This window comes from Apteryx mantelli, chromosome 15 (assembly GCF_036417845.1).
Source record: "Apteryx mantelli isolate bAptMan1 chromosome 15, bAptMan1.hap1, whole genome shotgun sequence".
NCBI lineage: Eukaryota > Metazoa > Chordata > Aves > Apterygiformes > Apterygidae > Apteryx > Apteryx mantelli.
In genome coordinates this window covers 2,427,234-2,451,714 of record NC_089992.1, presented here as the reverse complement: position 1 = coordinate 2,451,714, position 24,481 = coordinate 2,427,234, and the positions used below count along the sequence as shown (strand labels likewise).

Here is a 24,481-nt window from a genome sequence, read left to right as displayed (position 1 = left end):
GAAGGGTGTAACCCTCGTGGTTTGGGCTGTCGTCTGCTAATGGCTGAGATCTAGGACGAACTGTTCATGAGCCCAAGATACCATGGGAGTAATCGCTTTTGTCTGAGATACGCATTACTGTTACTCCACACAAGTAGCTTTTTCTCCTTTTAATAATTAATCGGACACAATGTTTCTGTAGACTTTAGTCTGAGCTGGAAATTCAGTAATAAACAATGGCATATTTGGAGTTTGTCAGTTTAATTGTACTCTTAATTTCTTACATTTATAGTGAGCTAACAGTTGGTTTGCTCACAAACCTCTGTGCTTGCTCAGAATTACAAGCTGAACTGGCTAACGAGCAGCACAGGACTCCAATGGCTTAAGGAGCAGAGCAGATTGTTTCAGGTAGGTGACAAAGTCGAGACCAGAGAGCGTAACAGAAGCATCTCTCTGCAAGTCAGCGAAGCAGAGGTACTGCAGTGAAAAGGCTTCGAAGCACAGGGAAACTTTAGCATGTTTTGCCTTTATTTTAAGCTGGATTAGTAAAACTGCCAAAGCAAAAGACGATGGAGGCATGTTTATAGCTGACTACTGACTATGCTGCTCTAAGGCACTCAAGCTCTTAAATCACTTCTACAAATGCTCCCTCGGATTAAAAGTACAACTGTCCGAGCAAATGCTGGTGGAGAGATGAAAGGGATTCAACTTCCCCTCTGTTCATATGGAGAACAGACTTTCCAACGGAGCAGCTAGTCTGCAAATTTTGGGGGTGGGGTGGGGGGGAAGGGGGTAACTTTTAGAGTATAGAGGTAAACCAAATCTAAGGCCACTGGGTTAAACCAGCCGCAGTGGGCTGCAGATGACGTTGCAGGGAGACACAGCATCCTGCAAACCTTTTCGGAGCGCAGCCCGCTCCCCTGTAAGAGCTGGCTGCCAGCCACTGCATCGCTCCTCTGCTCGCTGCTGAGGGTGGTGCATGTGCGTTCGGGAGGCCAGCAGCTGCCTCCAGAGTGAAGCAATAGGAAGACGCCGTCTCGGTACTGTTTGCTTTCTTCGCTGCCTTTCACACGCTCTGTTTCTGTTCTTTATTACGTCCCCCTCTCGGTTACTCTCTTGCTACCAGCCATCCACGTGACCAGCCGTGGACCTCGAGGGAAAACTAACTAGATGCAGGCAAACAGGAAACGTGTGGACTGATGGAGCCTCCAAAGGTTAACTCATTGCAGTGTGTTTTCATGAGGCTCAGGGGTAGGAGCTGCGCCACAGCTAACGTTGGCATTGCGTTATAATCAGTTTTGTTAGTTTAGAAGGCTTCTGCAGACTTTGGTGTGTTTGTTGTAACCCTTTAAGATGCTCTTTACCAACACAGGTGCAATCACTTCTCTGAGCATTCTTGCAAAAACTATAGCCAGAAACTAATACTTCCCATTTTCACTGAAGCATTGTATTGTTTTCCTTCAGAATTGTGTCTTAATATTAATTCACTGTATGTACAGGCATTCTTGTGGCCGTCTTTACTTTGGAAAAGCTGCTACATCTAGCCTGAATGCCGTAACTTAATTGTGGCACACATCAAGGCTGCAGAGCTGTTCAGACCTCCAGTTCAGCATTGGAGTCCTAGTATCAGGCAAAGCTAACAGTTTCAAAACTGTTATAATGTGTTAAACCAAGACAGGATTTTGTTGTTGCTATTAAACAATACTGTGGCATACCAAGAGAAACTAAGTCAAAGATGCACTTTTCCACTAATGCCCCTTTATTCATTTCTGTAACATCTGTTTTGTTAAGAAATTCTATAGCCAAAAGCAAAGCCTCTCTTCAGAAAAAAAATAAGCCACCAGCAAAGCAAACTGTTTGATTTAAAAATACAGTATGATAATCTTTAAGGATCATTAAAACTATTTCCCATTGTATTTTAGCCACAGCTCCTACTTTGATGAATAATGCTTTTTTTAAAGCCTACAATGCATCTACTAACAAGATACAAATTTACAACAACATGTTTCAAGGAGTTCTTAGTGTGGTAGTGAGATCTGCCCCAGAATATTTGTACAAATGTTTGGCCCGTCTGAGATGGAAGCGATATGGATGCCTTTGCCACAGGATGGTGCCTGTCTGGCCTACCTGCTGCTGTACCAGAGTCCTTATTCTTCTGATCAAGTCATACTTGCTTGCGCTGGCAACATTTGCACTGTGCTTTTAAAGACTTGTGGTTCTCATCACTGTCTATACCAACAGCTGTGATTGTAGCAGGATAAAAAGGTGAATGTGCCCATACTGGTAACCCTGACTCCTGGGATAAGGCATCATTTATGGAAATTTAGCTGCTGGTACCTTATAAAAAGGCAGCAAAGCGCTTAAATTTAATTAATTTGTATAATTTTATTAAATTTAAATAAAATATCACATGTATAAAGAAATCACATGTATAAAGAATTGGTTTTATAAAGTATTCAAATACATTATGTTTTTCAGTGTGTTCAATTAATTTACTCTGCACTTTTGCCATTTGTCCGTATTGCACAACAAATATTTAGAGAGGAAAAAAATATTCAGCTACCAAGAAGCAAACATGGAAAACTGTTCCCTACTTGGAAGAAACCACCTTCAGTTCTTTGTTACAGCTCTCTGTGCTGGGGGAAAAAAAAGTAGCCAATGAGAAGAGATAGCGAAGAACAGAAGGAAAGAGTTGTGGCAAGGTCTGGCAGTTGTTTTATATCATTCAGTTTGGAAGAGGTGGCCCTGATAGGTGGTTCCTTGAACGTGTGTGAAAACCACTGTGAAAAGAGCTTTCAAAACTTAAAGCTGTTAATTCATTTATGGAAAGCCACTGTCTCAAGACTCACTATATTTATCAACATGAGAAAACAGACCCTGGAAAAGTTAATTTCAAAATAAGATTGCTTAACACTGGCTATTTTCAGATTAATAAGGAAATGTTCTTGGGAAAAATATGCACTGTTTCATATGGTAAGTCAGACAGACAAGCACTCGAGAAGGCCTGATGCTGTCGGCTGTACCACTGACAGTAGCTTCCGCCGAGGATATCAATGAGCGATGGCTATTTGGGGCAGGCCACCTCTTTCCATCGATCCCCTGACTGTATCTGCTCTCTCACAGCTGACTGCAGTAGACATCTCTAGTGAGTCTATGACAACGTGCCTGTGTAAGAGGACAAGACACTGACTCTGAGGATGAAGGCATTTTTTTCTAGCCCTTGGTGCCATGAAGCAGCAATTTGAGGCTTGTACTGTGGTACCTTCTAATTAGGAAACAAGAGCATAAGCCTGTAATAAATGCACCAGGTGACAGTGTGGGGTGTTTGAAATCATAGCTTTTCTCTTTAGGTATTTAGGACAGAATTCACCAGCATAAGGTCTGTGCGTTCTCCTAGGCCTTGAAGGCCAAGTACCACAGAAGGTTTGTGCAGGGAACTTCACCCCTGGAAAAAGCAGCAAAAATCTGTCTTGTGTTTAATCCCAAGTTTAGTTTCTAATGGAAACCCAGTGAGTGTGGCATAACACCTGACTTTTCAGAGAAGGACCACACACTTACACATGCAAAGAGAATTCAAAGCCTATGGGCCATTTTTAATAGCTTTGGCACTCAGCAGGATGAACCTTGCAGCCTTGGCATAGCATCTCACAATACGGTACAATTCAGCAGCTTTCTCTTCATGGCTCATATAAATCTGGTTTGTTTTAACTAGTAAGTCAGCTATAAAGCTGCATAAAAACATCAAACAGGACTACATGTAAAATCTTGAGTTTAGAATTAAGTAGTCATTTAACAACCACCAGCCATATGTAGAAAGATAACTGGTGGTAAATTTGCTTTTTTTTAACTCAAATCAGGAAGCAATAAAAGTGTTAATTTGAAAAATGTAAACTAACTTCTTGTTTCCTCTAACTACCTACACTGCCTTCCAAAATTCTCTGAGACAGAATGAACGAACAGGCAAACAAAACCTCTAACCGTTAGGTGTTGTGGAATGTGTTACTTAATACAATAATAGAGAGAATCCTTTAACCAAAGAAAGCAACTAAAGCTAAATGGGGCTTTTAGCAATAAACGCTCACTGCAGGAAAAGATCACTCTTTTAGGATTGCTCTGTTGCTTACAGCTACAGAAGAACTTAGTTTTCTTCATCGGAAGAGAGACCTTCAATTTCGTCTCTGTCTCCTCCGATTGCCATCCAGAACGCTTTGGCCACCTAAAGACCAGGTAAAAGAAAAAAAAATCCCCTCAAATGACAGAAGACTGTGCATTTACCATCTGAAAAACAGAAACCGAGCAGCAGCTAAATCTAGTAACCATGTTTGTAGCTAAAGCACTAATCTCTCTCCAAGGCTAAGAAATTTTAACAACAGAGAGGCAATAATTTAGAAGGCTTCAGAAACCATGGGAGGCATATGTGATACAAAACTTAGGCTAATTAAGGCCTGACTGAATTTCTGCCAAAATCAAGGTTTTCTGTTGACTTAGGTGGGAGTTGGCTTACACCCGCAGTGATCGCAGAGCCTTCATTTCTGAAGTACTGAAAAGGGAAAGCCCTCTCCAGTTTTTCAGAGTTCCAGTTTGGTTAATCAGTTCTTGGGAGATACAATACAGTCTTCCTAGGACTGTGTGATTTGTTCTTACTACTCTTAGTATATGAGCTCTACTATAAAGAGAGGTAACTGCTCTCAGAAAGGAAAACCCCATAAAACTGGAGTCCATTTTTTAATAATTTCAATGCCAATTTCTAACCTCACCTTTTCTGCATGTAGTTTTCTCTGCTCGTGAGGCAATGTTGCTGCTTTATCTGTGGAAAAGAACATGACTTCAGGTTGTCACCCTCAAAAGTGGGCGGAGAGAGAAATGCATATTGCAGCTGTGTTCTGGGGACCACCAAGAAACTAGTGTAAGATCGTAAAAAAAGGAAACTTATTTAGCAAGGACTGTTGCAATTCCCGAAAACCAGAGTCAATGCTTCTGAGCACTCTGGATTTCATCTCACACATTTGTAACTGCCCATTAAACTCCAAGATCGGCAAGCAGTTGCAGGGCTAAAAAAAAGTCTTGTTATAGGTTTGTTTATAGAACATGGTAGGCTAACACAGTGTGACAGCAGTCAGCAGAGCAATATCTACTTCTTTCAAGAGCTTTTTCAAGATGAAGAACAAGCTAATGAAAAGATCAGCTACTCTACAAAAGCTCAGACAGCAAAACAGGAATTTGTAGAGCCTTCCCCACCGACACGCTGGCTGTCATGACTTTGAACGATTAGAATAGGGGATATGTTTAGTACCTCTCTCCCAGGTACAGTACCTTTCATTTCCTTCAGCTTTGAAAACAGCCTTTCAAAGTTCTCCAGGTCACCTTCTCCCGTGGTTAGGCTGGCTAACTCTTGAATATCCATATCTAACATGGGATCTGAAATAAATGCATTTAGATTGATTTAAGGCAGACTGTTCTGGATTGTCAGCAGGTTTGAAAACCAATCTTCTGATAAAAACAGGTAGTATTTTAACAAGATCCCACATATAATATGAGGGAAAGAAACCTTTAATTTACCGCTTGTTCAGACAGACAACTCAGTGCAGCATTATAATGTTACCTAATTTTGATACATTACATTGCAAAACTGTTTTTGGATTCATCCAATATTTAAGAGGTTTCTTGTTCATCATAAAATGATCTGTCTAGGAACAGCCACAGACTAAGAATTAAAGAGTAATGAGACTATGCTTAGACCACAGCTAACAACCCCTAACCTTTAAGAAGATCTCCACATACAACTTATAAGAAAGCCCCATCTCCTGGAATTGTGCAATTATTTAAGGACCTCTAGCTTAAAAGCCCTGGACCTCCTAGGACTGACCCATGCAGAATGTGCTTCATTTGCCTCCTGCTGAATAAGCTTGTAGGCATCATGTTGTAATGAACTTTATCCGCAATCATAAAACTTATATTCTTATATTGATGTTTCTCGGTATAAACAATCCATGATTCCACAAAATCAGATCAGCGTGCTTCCTGTTGGCAGTACTGCAAGACCAAACCTCTACCTTAACTCCAGGGGCTCTGTCCTTTCCAAAGTTGGGCCCTTTCCAAGAAGGGGAACACCTCTGACTAAAGCATTAGCCTCTACTGGAAGTGGCAACACCTGCACCTTTATGCTATACATTTCACAGAGAGAGAGAGACAGCGAAAGCCAGCAGCTTTCTGTGACCATCCCAGCAAGGGGTGCCTGCTCCAACATACATCCTCAACACAGTGCAACTCTATTTGCATTATCCTGAATATATAAAATAATTTTTTTCTTGGTGGAAAGCATAAATTTGCAAATGAAATCTAAGGCCCTATACTGAAGATGTATCAAGGACTGAAGTACATTAACCTTCCCAATCAAGATTCTGTTCCAAACAGGCTATTAATAAAAGAGGAAATGACTTATCTGTTATTCAAATTCCTCAAAGAGATATTTTTTGACTTGGACTCCTACTCTGGATATTATCCTTGGGACTTATCCATCCCAAAAGCAGGAATCAATCACTGCAGTTATCTTTAGAGAAGTACTGTTATAAATAGAGGTTTTCTGGTATTTCTCACTTTGCAGCCCGAGGATTGAAAGGTATGGAGAGAGTCATATGGCTAATAGCTCTCTTTCCACAAGTACCATCTTGGGGAATTCTTTCCTTCCTCACAACACTCCCCAACATGCCTGCCAAGCGGAGAACGAGCTTACCTACAATGCTGTCAATCTGCAGGTTGTTCGTGCTAGCTGCATCTTCTCTGTTGTCTAAATGGGCTGCTTCTCTGTCTGCTGACGGTGGATTGGACTGTCAGGAAGCAAATAGATATTACTGTATCTAAAAAGCCTCATCAGCAAATCAGGTGATTCCTGTTTTAACATTAAAATCCTACTCTTTATCTTAAATTGAAAGTTACTTACTGCAAAACCTGTACCACGTGTATCACTGAAAACCCATGCGCTTCTGCAACACTGCAGAGCTACCATGTGAAGGGTTTTTCTCTGAGAGGTTGCTTGTAGTTATTTTTTAAATAAACCTTTTAAAGTATAGTTTTTGTTTTGCACAAAATACAGCTTTTGGATATTAATGAGAAACAATATCTTGAATGGAGCTTCTTATAATCGCTCCTTGGCGCCAGTGGGTTTTCTGAGGAAAAGCCTTCACACGGTGCCGGAGGGGGTGCAGGCAGCACCCAGCAGCTTGCCCCGCTGAGGACACCACCAAACATCAGCAGGTAAAGCGATGGAGCCCTGAGGCAATGACCTGAGAGGGAGAGAGCTCCCAGCCCCGAGGTGACAGCCCCGGTGAACGACTGTCTCAGCAGGGCTTTCAAGAAAAAAAGCAGACTAATTTTTTCAGGCTTCACAAACATTTCCTTCAAAACACATCCTGCTGAGTTGTGAAGTGTCCCCCGAGAAAGGAGCAAAAAAAAGAAGGACCCCCCCCCAAACACACCACCACACCAGGTGTGACAGCAGCAAAGAGCAACGTGAGAACCGGTGCATCAGCAAAGAACAAGAAATAGGAATTACTGTTTACTTCTGCATTTGGGCTCTCTTCTGCCCTGACACCACAGTTCGCACCTGCTAACGTACTGAGGAGGCCGAAGCCCTGGGTCCTGTCTGAAGACAAAGCAGCCGTTAGTTTGACAGAAGATGCAATATTATCCGAAAGGGTTACAACTGACCGGATGCGACAGAGAATATTTTAGGGAAAACAGATACAAACACCACCCTATAAAACTGTATCTGTGCACTTGAAAATACATTGTAAGCAGAAACTTTTCACATTCTCTAATCCTCTTAAAGGCATATTAACAATATTTACTGCTGAATTCCTCAACCAACAGGGAACAGATATGATGTGAGTCACAAGAGATGTGTGAGTTTGCCTGTGGTTAAATACAGGAAATGCAACAAGTGCCTTTGCTCATACACATATCTTCTAAATAGGTAAGCAATATAGTAATATCAAAAGCAAATTTTAAATGTCTAACACAGTATCCAGCCATCAAATTCAATGTTTCTTCAGACTACAAGGTGCTTTGGGCTTTCCACACTCCTTAACCCACCGTGCATTTTAACAGTATTTTAAAATCCAATCTAAAAAAATGTGAATGCAAAATTAAAAATTAAAAAATATATATATCATTTTTCATTTATGATGACAGATGTTGCACAGTATTTTAAAATTATTATTAACTGTATTTTTAAAACTTTACTTTAAAATAAAAATATGTGTAACAAGCTATATTAAGAGCTTTTTTTGCTAAGCCATATTTTCTGCTGGCCTTGCATTGAACAGTAAATGCTCACAGTTACACAGGGGACTCACGAGATTTTTTTTTCCCCAAAATATTAATATTGTAGTCAACGAAAAAGAAGTAATGTTGTTAAACTACAAATAGCCAGGAAACAATGACTTGTGCCAGAGGAAAGATTAATTTTACTTAAAAAAAAAAAAAGAAAAAAAAGAATCTGTTCTAAATTAATATTACAGTAATGACTAAACTCTAGACTCAAATGTTGAGATGATGTAATTTTTTATACACTGTCCAAATTTACTTGCAGTTTTTCAAAATTTCATTTTGGAGAGTTGAACATGTAACTAAAACCATCAGCTAGTAGAAAACATGTAAACATGGCCCAATTAGAGACTTACAGAGACTCATTTCCTGCCCAGAACCTGCCCTGCGAATGTAGGCAACGTGCGCGTCCTGCCCGGTCCTCTCCTTCCCCTCCTCGCCCCCCCACCCCACCCCAGCAACCTCTGGGTTTTATCGGGTTTTTGCTGCGGTTGGCTCTGTTCTGCAGCGTTTTACTGCTTTAACAGCTCACCAGCCAAAGGCTTGGGAAGAAGTGAATCAGCCCGGCCAACCGAAGCTCCTCAAAAACGTTTGGTTGCAAGAAATGCGAAAGCCTGTGCAGTTTGCCATCTAAATTGCCAGGCAATTGAGGCATAAAGCATCGGGACCCACAGCCCCAAAGCGGCTTCCACAAGTTTCAGCAGGCTGAGCAAAGAGCTGGCTTTAGAGAAACAGCGAAGACCAACATTTAGCCAATTTCTGAGTCATCTGAAGCTCGACTGGACATTGCGGTGCAGAACGTACTTGCGAGAGAACATTCCTACATTGGCAGAGGGGTGGATGAAGTGACCTAATCGTGCACCGCTTTCATATCTGCGCTTAGGGTTTGGGCTGTACAGCACGACGACGGTGGCTCCATCCCCCCCCCCCCCACCCCATGCACATCGCCCCAGCCAAGGCAAGCAGAAAACGTTGTCCTAGTTCGAAAGCACTGGAATCTGCAGCCGAGATCTCTGAAAAGCAGCTATTTGTTTCTGGATCTGTGGTTAGGGAGGTGGCAGGCACAGCACTTGGTTGCAGTCACACCCTTGAAAAAGGTCTTCCTATAAACTCATTTTATTAGATGTAAAGGTTATTTCAACTTCTGGGTGCAATTCAGGAAGTGGGTGATGCCTTACACAGTGTTCTTACAGAATCAAAGCCAAAAATTAGCTCACTCAAATTATTGTAATAGTTGGTGGCTCCATTATGATGGAGTCGATCTATTTTCACAAGTGCCACAACAACAGTTGCAGAGCTCTACTAAACTGTGCTCAGAGCACGGCTTAGAGATACGTATTCATATATGCTCATTTCATAGCAAAATGCTTTACACTGTCTTTATGTATTATTCTTCCATATTCTGTCTGCAGCTGACATGGGCTGATCCTGACTTTCAAACAAAATTGGAATTAAAAAGTTGAAACTCGTGGTTTGTTTAAACAATGAGGTTTAAATTGTCTCTCCGAATCAGGCTAATTCTTTGGAAAGGGAGTCAGGCTAATGACTGCCCCCACCCACGACAACCAGCTTCAGCTGGGATCACTGAAGCAAGTATTTAAGCAGGAAAGTAGCCAAGTAGCCTCTTTCAGAGAACAGTAACTTGTTTCTCCTCTTGCTACCTAGGTCAGCTGGCTTTGATCTCGGCAGGACAGCTAGGGATAACAGCACTGCACCGGCTTTTGAATGTGTGTGTGCGTGGGGGGGTGGTTAAGTGAAGAACTACTTGTGCTCCTCTGCTCAAGGAGAAGAAACCACCTAATTCTCAGAGCAGAGAGAGCTCCGAGACCTGGAGAACCCACAGCTTTATCCCAACTACAAGAAGGAATTGCTCTCTGGAGGCTCTCGGGTAAGACTGCTTATTTTTCTTTTGTTACAGACTTTTTTTTTCTCCCCCCCTCAAAAAAATACATCAAGCAGACAATACTGCTTTATTTACTCGTTCACAAAGCATGTGGTATTACATGATGTAAAAATGGTTACAATTCAGCCATGTTATATTTAATAGCTATTTTTTATGCCTTAGCATAAGAATAAACATATTTAACTGTTAAAAGAACTAAAAGGTCAGGAATTTTCTTAATAGGTGCGTGGGAAAACTGTGTTACAACTTCAGAAAAATTGTTTTGTTTTTTTAAGGTGGTGCACTTTATAATAATATGGATTTAATGCCCATACTTGAAAAAAATCATTCCCACTCTGTCCATAACTTAAGTTCTCACACAAACAGATGTACTGTAAGACTGGCTTTCTGGATGGCTACGCTTAAGTGTTACAAGCCCTTAGTATTAGGCAATAACTTGTACTTTGTATAAAGATCTTCACAGAAAGCATGACTGCATGGTTTCTAAATGGCCAGTGATTATAGGTAACTCAGTAGAAAAGCTAAAGTTTTATTGACATGGCAGCCAGTTTTCAGGATCAGGAGGAAGTTAAAAACAAAAGATGTGTTTCGGGTTGTAATAGGTTTTATTTTAGTTAAAATGAGCTCAACTATTTCCCTTTGAAAGTAGAGTCAAATTGCAACAACATCCAAATATAGTTCACTTCCTGAGGGGTTTGTAGTAACATACACCAGTGCTATGTGGTTTCTGTGCTGTGGAGATGCAAAATCTGGATTCTCAGGGAGTCTGACCTTTACAGAATACATTAATGATGCACAGGAATTTCCCCCCATGAAGAACTGAACATGTGACTAAGTTCTGTTCTTCTGTAATGTGGCATCTGTCAAATGCAGGAAATAGGCTCTCAAGAAAACTGTTCTTGCGCTAGTGAGATAACTTGACACCACCTCAAATGGCTACCTATTTCCCTACAATGGTTATACTAAATTAGAACCTTCCTTACTCTCATTCTGATGAGGAATACTCAAAAGGCTAATTAAAAAAAAAATAGATTACCAGTTTAGTAGTTCTCATCTTAGTTCTGCTGGATCCCAAGAACCATCTTGCAGTTAAAGGAACTAGCAAAAACCTTGCAACACTTGAAAACATTGCGCAGTTAAAGGATGCAGGAAGGAAAAAGCCACCACAGTAAAAAAGTACATCAGGGAGCAGATGGACATTAGGAGGTTGCTAGTGGGATAAGACTTTGTGCAATAAGGAATGGAAGGCCAAACATTTCACAAGAGTTTCATTTTCCTACATTTCCTGCAACAGCCTGTGTAATTAGAAAAGCAATTAAAGGTTTGAAAGCAAACAGTAACCTACATGTACAAGAACTCTGAGCTAGCCACAACACTTCCTTTTCTAATGAGTCTAATCCTAAACTGATTTTTTCCAAAATTCTAACTCTACCTGATAATCAAGTACTTGCAGGAAACTGGGTTGCCTATTTTTCTGTATTATTTTAAAAAACTATGTGGTCTCCACTCACGTGGGATTTTCTGTAGGAAGATAGTCCTTGCAATGCAGTTTAATATTAAGTCCTTCAACAGAAATTTGAGATCATTTCTTTGGTGAGTCTTGTCCCTGCATTTGCAATTCTCATCACTGTTTCAAAAGACTTTCAAAATCTCTAACAAATTTGGAATTATGCACAATTTAGTAAAGTACATTGTAGAAGAGGTAGGTTTGTTACAGCTTGTAGACCAGGCTGATAATGACAGGCTATTTGCTGTTAGAGTCTTGGTTGAACAAGCTTTCATTTCTCATTGAAATTTGAAGAGTTAGAGGAATACTTAATTTGGGTTATTTGTAGGGGGCAAGTCAAAAGTACACAGGGCACATGAACAGATACTGAAGTGGGATTAAACTTCACCCACTGCCTCTAAGTTTCTCCGTGCATCAAGGGACAATAAAAGCAATGCCTAGGAAGCCAACTGTTCCATGCAAAAGGTTGTTCTCACGTGAAGGGTGCTCTAATTATCTGTATGTTGATGCACTGGCAGTAGGACTGTACTTGCTCAATTTAAACTTTTGCTAAAACTACTAAGCATTCTGTAAGCACTCTCCAGAATTCAAGTTTCTCTCAAAAGAAACCTACATTACATACCGCTCTTCATGACTACGTTGGACCACACATTGGCATTCAAGGCTTGTACAATTCGTTTCACTCCTGTGGATTCTGGAAAGTCATCTAAACCAAAAGATAAAGACCATTTCACTCCTAACAAACAAAACCATTACATATTTGAAAGTAAGGTGTGTGTCTGAATTGCTGTCCTATTTTACAGCAGTGGCTATAAAAGACTTTTCCTATAAGGGAAGACTGACTTCTGGCCTTTGCTTTACAATAGGCCAAACAAATCTATATTAACACATTACTACTTAGGTCTAGGCTTCCAGGTATTATGAACTATGAGCACTCAGTCTTGACTGTAGAGAGATCTAAATTCTGAGTAAGGTTTTGTTCAATATTTATCATTAGAAGTGTTTAGAATTGCTATATTGATAAATAACATGCAAGTAATTTAAAGAGTAACAAACAAGTTTTAAGTCACTGTTACAAGCAAGCTACCTTTCAATCTCAAAATCTTTCAGAACTCTGTATATCATAAAACATCATAAAAATAGATGCTAATATTACTTTTCCTTACTTTCGTAAGTAAAGAACAGGGCATAGATGCATGGCTTGTTGACCATTTCTTATTCCTATTGTACTACTAAAACATTTCAGATGTGTTAAAAAAGGAGTAACACTTGAAAATGATCACTCTAAAGCTATTTCCACAAAATCTAACTTCAGATGTTCCAGCAATCCTATAAATTGAAATAATTCGAAAGACTAGGGAAAGCATTATTCTGAGTTCAACTTAATTACTGAATGAACCTGACAACCCTTTGTAGATAGAAAGTCAGTTTTCCCATTTCCTCAGCTTAGTCAGCTTCCCATGTTTGTGCAGGTCTCCCAAAGCAATAGGGGAAAAAAACCCTTTGGATAGGAAAATGTGATTGCTTAAAAATCACACACTTGTAGGATGACTCAGGGACAGGTGTAGTAACTGAAACTGACTTTAAAAAACGAATTTAAAGCTACCTGTGACCTCTTAGATCAAATACAAAACCAAGCAGCAGCAGCATGGAGGACGAAGCATCAGAGCCATTGTCAAGGGTGTTCAGTTAGGAACTCACTTGTAGTATACAAAACTACTGACTGATAGTGTAGTCATAGGAAGAGCTCTCGTCCATTTGTGATGAGCTGCCAGAAATGTCATCATTTTTAAACGCATTTTGGCCCAATGTATTTACTGCATCTGTTTTATCTTTTGTAAGCAAATCATAGAACACATTTACAGGGTAAACACGTTACTCACTGGAATGTGTATCCTCTGATGCATGAGTCACAGTGAATCAATTATGTTAAAAGTCCAGGAGAAAATGTATGTTACTGCTCCAAAGGGCAACATCCTGAGTGATTATTAATATTCCCATTACTTCCCATACTTCCTATACATTATTTGCATGGTAAACAGCTTTTCCTTTAGAACTATTCAATAGAAAGATAAGTTGACTTTAACCTTACTAATGTTTCCTTTAAAACCACTTCAGAATTAAAACTTCAGTCTAAATGGTATTAATTTCCTATTTTTCTAGTTTCTATAAATAAGTACATGTATGTCTTCCTGTGCACCTAACAATGTGCCAAAATGAAATGCATCCAAAAAACATGGAGGGGTTCTTACCTGCTCAAGATGCAATTTTAATCAAGGTCTTTAAAGAGGGGGGGACTCAGTCATAGCTTAGAAGGCCTTTAGACTAAATTATTTTTAGTGACAGCTATGTACTTAGTGAATAATTCCACTCAAGCTTGGAAATGGAGCTGCTTATCTACTTTTGGCCCTGTAGGGGTAAGATGTAAAGACTTTGTTTGTATCCTTGAAATAAGGAGATAAGACTGATGCTGATAAGGCTGTCAGGAAGTGCATAGTCACTTTTTAAGAGTGGAACATCACACTACTGACTTTGCTTTATGGGTTTTTTCAAGTTATAAACATATGGTCAGGCAAGTGATTTTGAAACTGGTTTATTTCCTGTGTAACAGTGCATGCACTTCTAAAATGTTTTTAACCATCTCCCCTTTTCAGCCTATCCAGTAACCTTTTGACTTAATGTATATCTTCTTTTGGTATGTACAACAGTCTTCAAAGTTTTATTTAAAAAAGCCAGAAAGAATTTTCCCACCCTTGTGCATTTATTTGGTTCCTGTTTATATTCAATTTTGAAATCAACCTAAAAATGCTTTTTATATATCAATACAGTCCTAGGATTAATGTCAGAAGAGGGAGCAGATATTTTTATGTAGGTACTACATAAACAGCAGCTGTATTTGGGAGGAGACAAATGGAATGTCTTGGAGGAAATAACTTCCTCCTCCTGACCTTTTACAGCTTAGCCTAAGCCTCACCAACTGGGAGCATTCCATGCAGTAATCGTGCAGCACAGAAATAAAGTTATGCCCCTTGCAATTGTTGAAGATATTTTGGTGTGCTTTTTCATTCTAAAAACTAAAACAGAAGTACTGATCTTACCATCTTCATCAGGCAGTTCCTCAGGGCTAAGTTCTACCAGTTCAAAGCCATGTTTGATGCACCATTCTTGAGCTTGCTGTCTATTAACACCTACAGTTGGGAAACAAAAAAAATACCTTCTAAACATACACATTTGAAACTAATACCAGCAGTTGAATCTTTAGCTAATTTTATTCCAAGTTGCTTTTGTTCTGGATTGGGGGGGGGGGGGGGGAGCATAGACTGGTTGACTTGGGTCCTCTATTCACTCTGAAATTGATTCCGAAAGCCCCGAATTAATCTCATCCTTTGCCTCAGCGTTTCTAAATAGACTGACTTTGCAGTGGATGCTCGGAGGGAAATAAGTGAAGTGCCACAGTTAAGATTTCTATTACTTTGGGCTTGAATCTGAAATATGTTAGAGTGTTGTATGATGCCAATCTAGAATCAAAGCAAGCATGTAGATTTATGCCCAAATGATTGAAAAAGTTAAACATACTTTCCACTGTATTTAAACAAACAATAGTCATCCTCTCTTTGCTGGAGAAGTTCATGCACATTCAGTAATATGACTGCATTGATAGTTACCTTGCAGTGCATATTGATATACCAAGAATGGGATACACAATTCATTTTAAGTAAGCATGTAAAATCCTGGTTCAGTTTTAACAACTAGCTTAAGATTCCTGTTCCTGGTCATCTGAGTAACCTGGCTTTTCTCTATTCAACCTCGAGCCATTTCTCACCTAGATACTTTAAGAAATGATTGTGCTAATTTAAAAATGAATTATTATACAAGATGAATAACTTTAAGTCAGCTTGGGACTCCCTTGGGTATCATACCATTTTCAGATACTCTGTCACAGACCAGGATCATGACTTCTGGTAACCACTCCTCTGTTAGGGGAAGCCATTCAGAGACACTATCAAGTCCAGATTTCTAAAGGGGGAGGAAGAAAGTTCTTTAGAATACATCCTCAAATACTTTACAAATCCTACTCCCTTGGACCCTCCCTTCCTGTTTATTAATTATGCAAATTCCTAGATTAGGAAAGACTTAAGCACTAGTATTTCATTTTAAGCCATTTTTAGGTTTAGTGTTCAGCAATCGTCTTCCATGCTAAAGTGAATGTTATGGGGGTTGGTGAACCACTCTGCTCTGGTTTATTCTGAGATGCCTGGTTAAAGGTACCTTTGCAGAATGTGCGGTATATACCCCTTCTCACCTGAGGTGCAAAACGGTTCCCTATCATTTAGAATAGTTTTTAAATTTGTTGTCTCAAAGTCTTTCTGGCTTTTGCTAAAGCATTTATTAATTCTGCTAAGCTGGCAGCAGTGAAAACAATCTCAGGTAAAAGGATAGCACTGAATCTCTTGCATTTCTCTCTGACTCTTGGCTATTCTAAACCAGCTTTTCTGAGCTAGCATCAACTAGAAGTAAAGCTGGAGGTGGTGGGCTGGGGAAGGATTTGCCAAACTTAATGGGGTATTTGCATCCTGAAAAGCCTCTCTTTTAGCTGGAGTAAGATAGCAAGAAGGAAGGAAGCTTCTCTGCTGCCACTGTCAGCAGGCATAATTTAACATTCATCTAACACCAATTAATAGATCAGCCTAAAAGGAATGAGGGTCACAGGGTGGTGAGAATATAAGTTGTGGTTATCACTGTGATAAGACAACTATATGGTACAGAAAAAGCAATATAAGGAAGCAGAAGAGTCTTACTATTGTGCTGTCAAAGTAAACCACAAATGCTTGCACAGATTCAGCAATCTCTCCTGTAACAAGAAATGTGCTTGGTACCACACAGAGGTGAATATCTGCAGAATAATATTTATTATCTATTGTCCAGGGGTAAAAATTCACTCCATCACTTGTAGATGCATCCCCAGTAAGGTCATCTTTTCCAGTGATACCTATATAAAAGAAGATAAATGAGATAAAACCAGCATCAAGAAAAATAATTCATTTAGAAAAGCTTGGTATATTGCCAGTGCAGAGCCATCTTTATTTAGTATAATAAAATTAGTATTTAAGATCTTTAAAAACTCAAAGCTAATTTGTTTCCTTATCCTAGATATTTTTTAACTGATTTGTTGCTTGCTCCTAGAGTTTATTATTCTATCTTAGATGATTTCTAGGTTTCAAAATAAAATATCTTGCAAAAGCTTTTTAAAAAGCAAGCCTTTTCTTGGAAATGCCTTTAGAGTGTTAGCTTCAAACTCAGTACCTGTAAGTAGGATGTATAGACAGAATATCGAGACTTCATTACAGCAGAAGCAGAACTTGCATGTTTATTCAGATGTAAAAAACTGTGACCAAAACACCATAAGATAACTAATGAGAGAATAGAGCAAGTACTGAAACTTAGGTGTAATTCTCATTAAATTCCATGTAGGTGTTAACAATTAAAATCCAAAACAGCACTTTAGTATTATAACTCTAAACATTACCCTTCATGTGCCTGTAACAACCTTGGCAGAACACTCTCATAGCATGACAGCCACCTGCTGGAGTTGAATTATAGTTAATAGCAAAGCATCCCATATATACCTCACTGATACAGGCAGACCATCTTCCAGCTGGGCAAACTCATGGGCATTTTTCAACATAGTAGGTAAATTTAATATAAAATTGACTGAGTCCCCTAGAATTTCCTTCTGCATCAGAAGAGTTTAAAAAAAAAAGGAAATAAAATGTGGCTTGTCAAAGATTTTAAGGATCAGGCTTTAAAGGTTTTTGGACACAACTCCTGGAGACATCAGAACAGGCTGTTCCCCAAATAATCTGAACTTGAATTTGAAATGCTCTGTATCTTATACATATAAAAAAGGCAGGAATATTTATTTGCCAAGATTGCCATAAAAAGGTTCAATGATTTTTGCAACTAACTGCAAAGTCTGAAAAATGTAACTGGTGAATGAGCTAAAGCACACAAGGCAGCAGAAGGAAAGCTCTAAATAGGAATAATTACATGCAGCAGCGAGGAGGAAGGTGCAGGGATCTGAGGCCGAATTTGACCCTGGTAACACAAAACTAACTTGGAAAGGAATCTTCTATCTGCTTTTTTCCTCTAAAGGCAGACAAATCTACGTATATTTTTTCCAGTTTAAGAAAGCTTTGACAAATGTGGTTTTCTTCTAAGTTTGGATGGCATTCGTCTTCTGTTTAGAGTAACTGGGGTCTTCACTCAGAAGCCATTCTGCGATAAAACCATCCATGTCACATGGAGGGGGATGGTGGTGGGGAAAAAAGCTGAGTTTGAGGTAACACCAAACAGACCTAGACTCTGAACTTTCTACTCTTAGAGCACTAGCTCACAAACTTATGTTCATATAAATACACAAGAGACTACCAAGACACCTAACCAAAATCAGTAGCCTTGAAAGCTTTTTCATTCTTATGCTGCTTTTTAAATTATACTTAAGCAACACACATGGTTCTTAGCAGCCCATGAAAGCTGTTTTCCCATGCTTATCTTGTAAGAACTTCTACATAAGGATCTTTGCTTGTCCTGCAGCACTTGATAGTGATACTGTGGTCACTTTGCAGCAGATACCTCTGTCTTGTTTGCAGAAGCTGACATGATGCTTGAAATGAAGCAGTGCTACTGCACCCATCTGCCTGGCTTGCTTTCCAGTTAGTTTTAAACCCAAGCTTAGGATAACATGTCTCCTTTCAAAACCTATAGCTTTAATGCAAATATTCTACTATAATTCTAACAAAGGCATTTTGGCAGATGACAAATTACTTTTTTCCTGCTGTAAAACAGGAGTTTTAAGAATGATCATTCTAAGCACAGCAATTAACTGTTTTAAATTAGTCTGATATCTTTGGTAAACAATTAGGATCATATTTAATAGGCATCAATTGCTACTAGACTAGGAGTTTATTTTAAATTGATAATATGGCCAATGGAGGTAGCTTTTATTCTGCTTAAATGTAATATAATTGACAAAATTCCAGCAACTCTGAGAGGTAACTGGTTATAGACAAATGGACAATTTCACCGTGTGTGTTTAAAACGCAAAGATACCATTTCTTTCCAGAAATTGGGGGTTGGACCAGGTGACCTCCAGAGGTCCCTTCCAACCCCAGCTACTCTGTGAACTATTCTGTGAAGGATGGAGAGCCTAGAGCATCAAATGTAAGCATAGTGTTAGCTTTCCGGCCTAGAAACCCGATGTTCTGTTTGGAGGTTTTAAATGCTACACAGAATATGCCATAAATCCCCCTTAACAAGTGTTGTGACAGTTAAAAACAAATTAAATCAGTTCTGAGTTACAGAATTGCAAGCCAATGCCAGAAGAAGTTGCAACTTCACCGGAGCCCCTTTATATTTATGCCAACTGAAGTGTAACTTATTAGAAGTGACTTATTTTTGTTTCCATTTTGCTACTTAAGTAGCAAATAATTTCTCAATTCTCACTTCTGTCAGCTTCTCCCTCTGTTTGACACTTCAGAGGTATAACCGTGTCCCTGACAGTCTGCCACAGAAGTCACTTGAAGTCACAAAATCAGCAAAAGGATGTAGGAAGAAAACCAAGGGGAGGAAAAAGGACGAGGAAAGGAACTGTTTAAAAGTCACTTCAGTAAAGCTAGCCACTATAGCAAGAATACAAAAGGAAAGAACTGCTACAAAAGGCTTTCGAAAGCTGATATGAGACCACATCTGCTTCACAAGTGACTTTTTTTTTTCTTTGAAAGAGTTCATGGACAAATTTAGGCCTCAAAGTACTGCACTGCTAGAAGCATTAGTGCATGTTCCATTCCTGATTAAACGCTACAATTCCTATGTTCTAAGCGCTCTCATCTTGCTCTGCTTCTGATTACTTTTCACTTCAGGGGATTTTGCCAATTCCCTGTGAAATTTCTCTTCCAGGAAAAAATGGCTGTTGCATGCAAAACTCAAAGGACTGCAGGAACTCTTTGAAAGGATTCAAACTTGCTATGCCTTAGACTGCATATGTGCTTGTAACAAATTACTGCAAAACAGCCTTATTACTCATGGCAGGAAAACTAAATGCAACTTGGCTATCTTTTGAACACTCTGCTTCTCTTCCACAGAAGTCACTAGACTGATTGGTTTTTGGTCTTTTTTAGTAAACAAGCAGAGGCTACGAAACACTATACACTGCAATCAGGTAAACTGAGTTGTCCAGGATATATTCCTCAGTAGCATTAGTTTTAAGGATTACGTATGCCACCTTGGGACTCCAGGAGCTTCTTTCCAAGAGGGCTTATATTCTAATGCAACAAATTCAGTCAGAATAGTTTCTTGCATCATTTTAGAGAATATTCATCAAAATAAGTTTTTGTTGGATACAGAATAAACTTCCAGAAAACTGATACGGCAAAAAGATGGTTTGTTAAACTTATCTCTAGTGAGTTACTCATTTTTAATTTTAAGCTTCCCAGCCATTGAAAGTGTCAGTGGTTTGCCATCCAAAGAGCTTGGAAAACCAACTGAGTCATTCTTCGACCACAACAGTAGGCAGCCCTACTGGGCTGACTTCATTAGCTTGCCTTTTCAGAGAGCAGAAGTGGCGTGTTTGGACAACAGGAATGCAAGCAGACTCCAAATCATCAGTATTAGAGTACTAAAAACATACATGGAAAAGATCATGCCACAGAAGAATATTGCCAAGTGTCATTCAAAAATATTGACTTAGAGTTCAAGTTCCTCTAAGAAATACTGCAACTAATAATACTGGGCTTTTATTATGCTGAAACAACTTTTATTTGAACTTTTATAATCTTATTTAGAATGGCTGAAGACTAGTCAAGGCATGGCACATTTCAGTGTCCTACATTTGTACATGAAAGCTCTTTTGCAGAGAAATAGAAGCTTCCTCAGCTACAGTGATTTATTGTAGCCTGGGGACCAAACAGACCCACTGCCCAAGCTTGCGCCAGTGCTGTCCTCCCACTGTTACCTCCCGCATATGTTGGCACTGTTCACCTGTGCCACCTCCAAAGCCAACTTTATTCCAGGCAGTCATTCACAAGCCTGTTTCTCAGCAAACTGATTAATCATGTGGGGTTTTGTTTGTTTACAAGTACCTTGTTTTAATAAATCACACAATTCTGACCAATTTGGAATTCATTCACTTTGGGAAGTGAATTTCAGCTACCTGTTTATTCATATAAACATATCTACTTATTCAGTTTTACTGATTTTACTTTTTGTAGTACAGAGGCTTAGTACTTTGTAAGTGCAAGGCAACAAGTGTTCTTTCAAAAGGAGAACTAGAGGCCAAAAACATAACTTTTCTGAAAAGAGCTGAAAAATAATCAAAGAACCAGATGCTGATTTCTCATCTCTTCTTGCTGCAATGTTCCCTTTTCTCAAAAACCCAACTGATATTTAAGTGCTTCTGCTACATGTTTACTGCCACTGGACTAGTAATGGGTTTTTTTAGAATCATTAGAACACCTCTTTGTTGCAGATATTTTTTTCCAAAGAGATTAAAGTATTGAACACTTTTTTTATTGTTTTTCAGATTTAATACTAAGAGCATAATGCAGTTCTTTACTATGCCCTAAGAGATCACATGTCCTCCAAGTTGGTAGGTATGCGGAGTAGTTCTTGCATTCTGTGCCTTGAGAGCCACCTGGTGGAATACAAGGTAAGAAATACTCCTGCAAATTACACGAAGAGTAATGAACATTTCAGAAATAGATTCAACTTACATGTTTTGCTGGGAAGGAGGAGGGGAGCAGTGAACAATCAAAAATGCCAAAGAAGTGAAAGATCACATCAATTATGAATTTGTTTATTTATCAGCCAGCATTTGTAAAAACTAAAGTATCTTATTTGGATCTTGATTTTGTGATAAACATATCTAAGAGAAAAGGTCAGTTCTGTCCTGTGCATTTTATACTAGATTCATTTTGCTACAACATCTAATGCAGTAAAGCAGTCAGGGTAGCCCACAGCAACTTGAAAGAATAAAAATATCTAGCAAATGTACCATAGTATTCTTCCCATCCTCAATCCATTTACTACTCTATAGGATGAAAACATTGTGGAAAAAGCCTTCTAATGACCCTGGAAACTTCTGGGAGGTCACAGGAGAAGTTCTCATACATCTCCTAACAGTAAACACTCTTGGCAGCTTCCTTCTACTTATATAGAACAGGTTTGCTGGGGGGGAAAAAAAAAGCACATATCAGTAGTGAAAGCGAGTAGTACAGTGACAAAAGCAGTGGTAAGAGAGATGAGGTCTTTGTTTCATGTTTGTTAGACTCAAAGCCCACAACTGCTATATAGATTTCAAGCAATACAGCATTTTATAGCATATTTCAACCATAAATGTTGCATATAAAATGTTGCACTGCCTCAGAGGTGCTAACACAAGGGTCTTGTTGGCAGAAGGAAATTTCATTTAGCTAAAAATATTCAAATAGTGCCTTCAAACTGGTGCAACATTTTCAGGCTGTTAAAGCACAAGTTTCAAATATTCCACCAGTGTTTTGCCTCAACCCACTAACATCCTTCAGTATGGTCAACTGCAGCCAGCCACAACAACCTTGTCCTTCCATACAGGTTTTCAACTGCTTGTTCCGCTTACACTCCTAGATCAGATGCAATTTCACTTGCTACACAAAGCAGAAATTTAAAATTCTTATTGCTTTTATTTTCAGTATGTGATGTTAAAATCTTTCCAAGAAAAATGCCACCTTTTGTGAAGCAACCCAACCTGAGGATGCAAAGATACCTGCAAGATTCCACTTTGGTACTGGAAAACAGAGGAAGCCTAGCCATTTCCAAGTGAGTACTACTAAAGCTGAGATTTTTAAGTAGCATTTCTATCAAGCTTTTTGCTCACTTGTATTTTTCCGAGAAAAATAATCTATTGGAGCCTTGTACAATTCCTTCCCATTTCCTATACCTTTCTTACCAGCAAGCAACAACCAAGAATAAGTTCTTACAGAAATTTACTATTCTTTATGATCTCCTTAAATAACTACAGGGTTAACCTACTTGCTTTGACAGACCAACCTTTGACAGTAGACCTGTACTGTCATTCTTGCTACAAAACATGGTTTTATAAGATTGACTGAGTCAAACCCTTAGGTCAGCTCCATACTTTATCAGGCTCTTCCATAAGATCTAACTCACTGAAACAGCAAAACACAAATCCAGAAAAATGAAAACCATAGATAATTATATCTGCTGGATTAGTGAATTAGACCCTTTTCTAGAAGCATCCAGAAGCTTTTCACCAGAGATGGTGAAAATGGTTGGAACTGTGCAGATGGGAAGGGGATCAGACCTCCCACTTCCATCATCCACAAAACCATCAGATTGACTCAGATGCCCAACAAACTGTAGCATCATTAAAGCATTGACATTTGGGATTACTAACATTTATTAATGTTAAGTTACACATGTTAGTACGCATATCAAACTGTTCATGACAGCTCCTCAAGAAGCAAGGCTGCACTAAAAAGCCACAGCGGCAGAAACACTAAGATTTAAACAACAGCTTCTTCCTGGAATCCCCCTGACTCCAGAAATACTGAAGTGTCACTAAAGCTTTCCCTATTATCAGATCTTATGCACTGCCTTTTTCAAGCCAGAAAAAGAGGTGCTGGGTCCCAAGAAAACTTCTGACAGAATGCTTTATCTTCAGTAATGGAGTAAGTGCAATTTAAAGCTTTGTCGACAAGTTCAGAAGGGGGAGGGTTTTTTTTAACTTTCCCATTCCTGTGCTTCTGAATTGTGACAGCAGTCAAATGTGCCAAAACGTGCCATAGTAAAGCATGAGCTCAGACTAAAGATTTTTAGAAACATCCCAGCCCTGAAGGTCCAAGACTTTGTTCACTTCATAAATGGGAAAAAAAAGAAATCACAGGGATGGATATTTAGTCTGCTTCCCTGTCCTTCCCTTGCCTCTATTCCTGTGCCCCTGGATCTGATCCAGAGAGCCACCTTCAGTGGCCGCTCGCTAGTTTGAGCCACTCGCTTGTCCTCGCGAAATACCAGCTTCATTTCTGCAATGACCGGAACCCCCAGCAGCGGAGCCCAAGGTCTAACCAAATCATTAATGTACGGCGATTTTTGTTTTGTAGCTATTACTTGTGTTCAGTCTCAAGGCAACTCAAAGCACCCGGCGTGGCTGCAAGCGAGGACAGTTCGTTCCCTCGCGCAGGACGTGTCGAGCGGCCCGCAGGTACCGCCACGCTCCGGGCTTCCCCTTCCGCCCTCTCCCCGCCGGCTGCAGCCGCCCCTGGGCCTCGGGGCGCTACAGATCCTCAAAACCCGAGCGATTTTTAGCGTCTCTTTTAAAGAAACGAGGAGGCCCCGGACTCCCTCCTCGAGGGGAGGCGTTGGAGGGCGGCGCCTGAGGCAGGACCCTCCCTCCCCTCCCCCGAGCCCAGGGGCCGGGCGCGGCGCGGAGACCCGGGGACTCACGTTTGACGAGCTCCTCGCCCGCGAAGCCGGCGGCGCAGCTGGTCACCAGCGCGTAGGGCCCCGCCGCCGCCATCGCGCCCGCCGCCACCTCGCCTCTTCCGGCCGCCGGCCTGTACCACGCGGCTCCGGGGGGGGGGGGAGGGCGGAGGGACGGAGATCAGGCGGCGGGACAGCCGGCCAAGTGATGGCGCAGCGGAGCGGGGGTATCGCGAAGAGAAGCAGCCTCTGGCGCAGGGAGGGAAGCGGAAAAGAGCGGGCTCGGCCCCTGGTTT

The 24,481-nt window shown here is 40.0% G+C and overlaps 1 protein-coding gene across 1 annotated transcript; it reads right to left on the bottom strand.

Moving 5' to 3' along the window:
* Positions 1-1,717: 1,717 nt before the first annotated feature.
* Positions 1,718-24,305, bottom strand: AAGAB (alpha and gamma adaptin binding protein). Its single transcript, XM_067305595.1, has 10 exons — positions 24,210-24,305; positions 16,514-16,704; positions 15,635-15,731; positions 14,813-14,902; positions 12,337-12,420; positions 7,539-7,621; positions 6,713-6,806; positions 5,293-5,397; positions 4,737-4,786; positions 1,718-4,195 (listed from the first exon to the last, which is right to left on the bottom strand). The coding sequence occupies exons 1-10, from the start codon at positions 24,280-24,282 to the stop codon at positions 4,118-4,120; spliced, it is 945 nt and encodes a 314-aa protein (XP_067161696.1). The 5' UTR covers positions 24,283-24,305; the 3' UTR covers positions 1,718-4,117.
* Between the last annotated feature and the right edge of the window lie 176 nt (positions 24,306-24,481).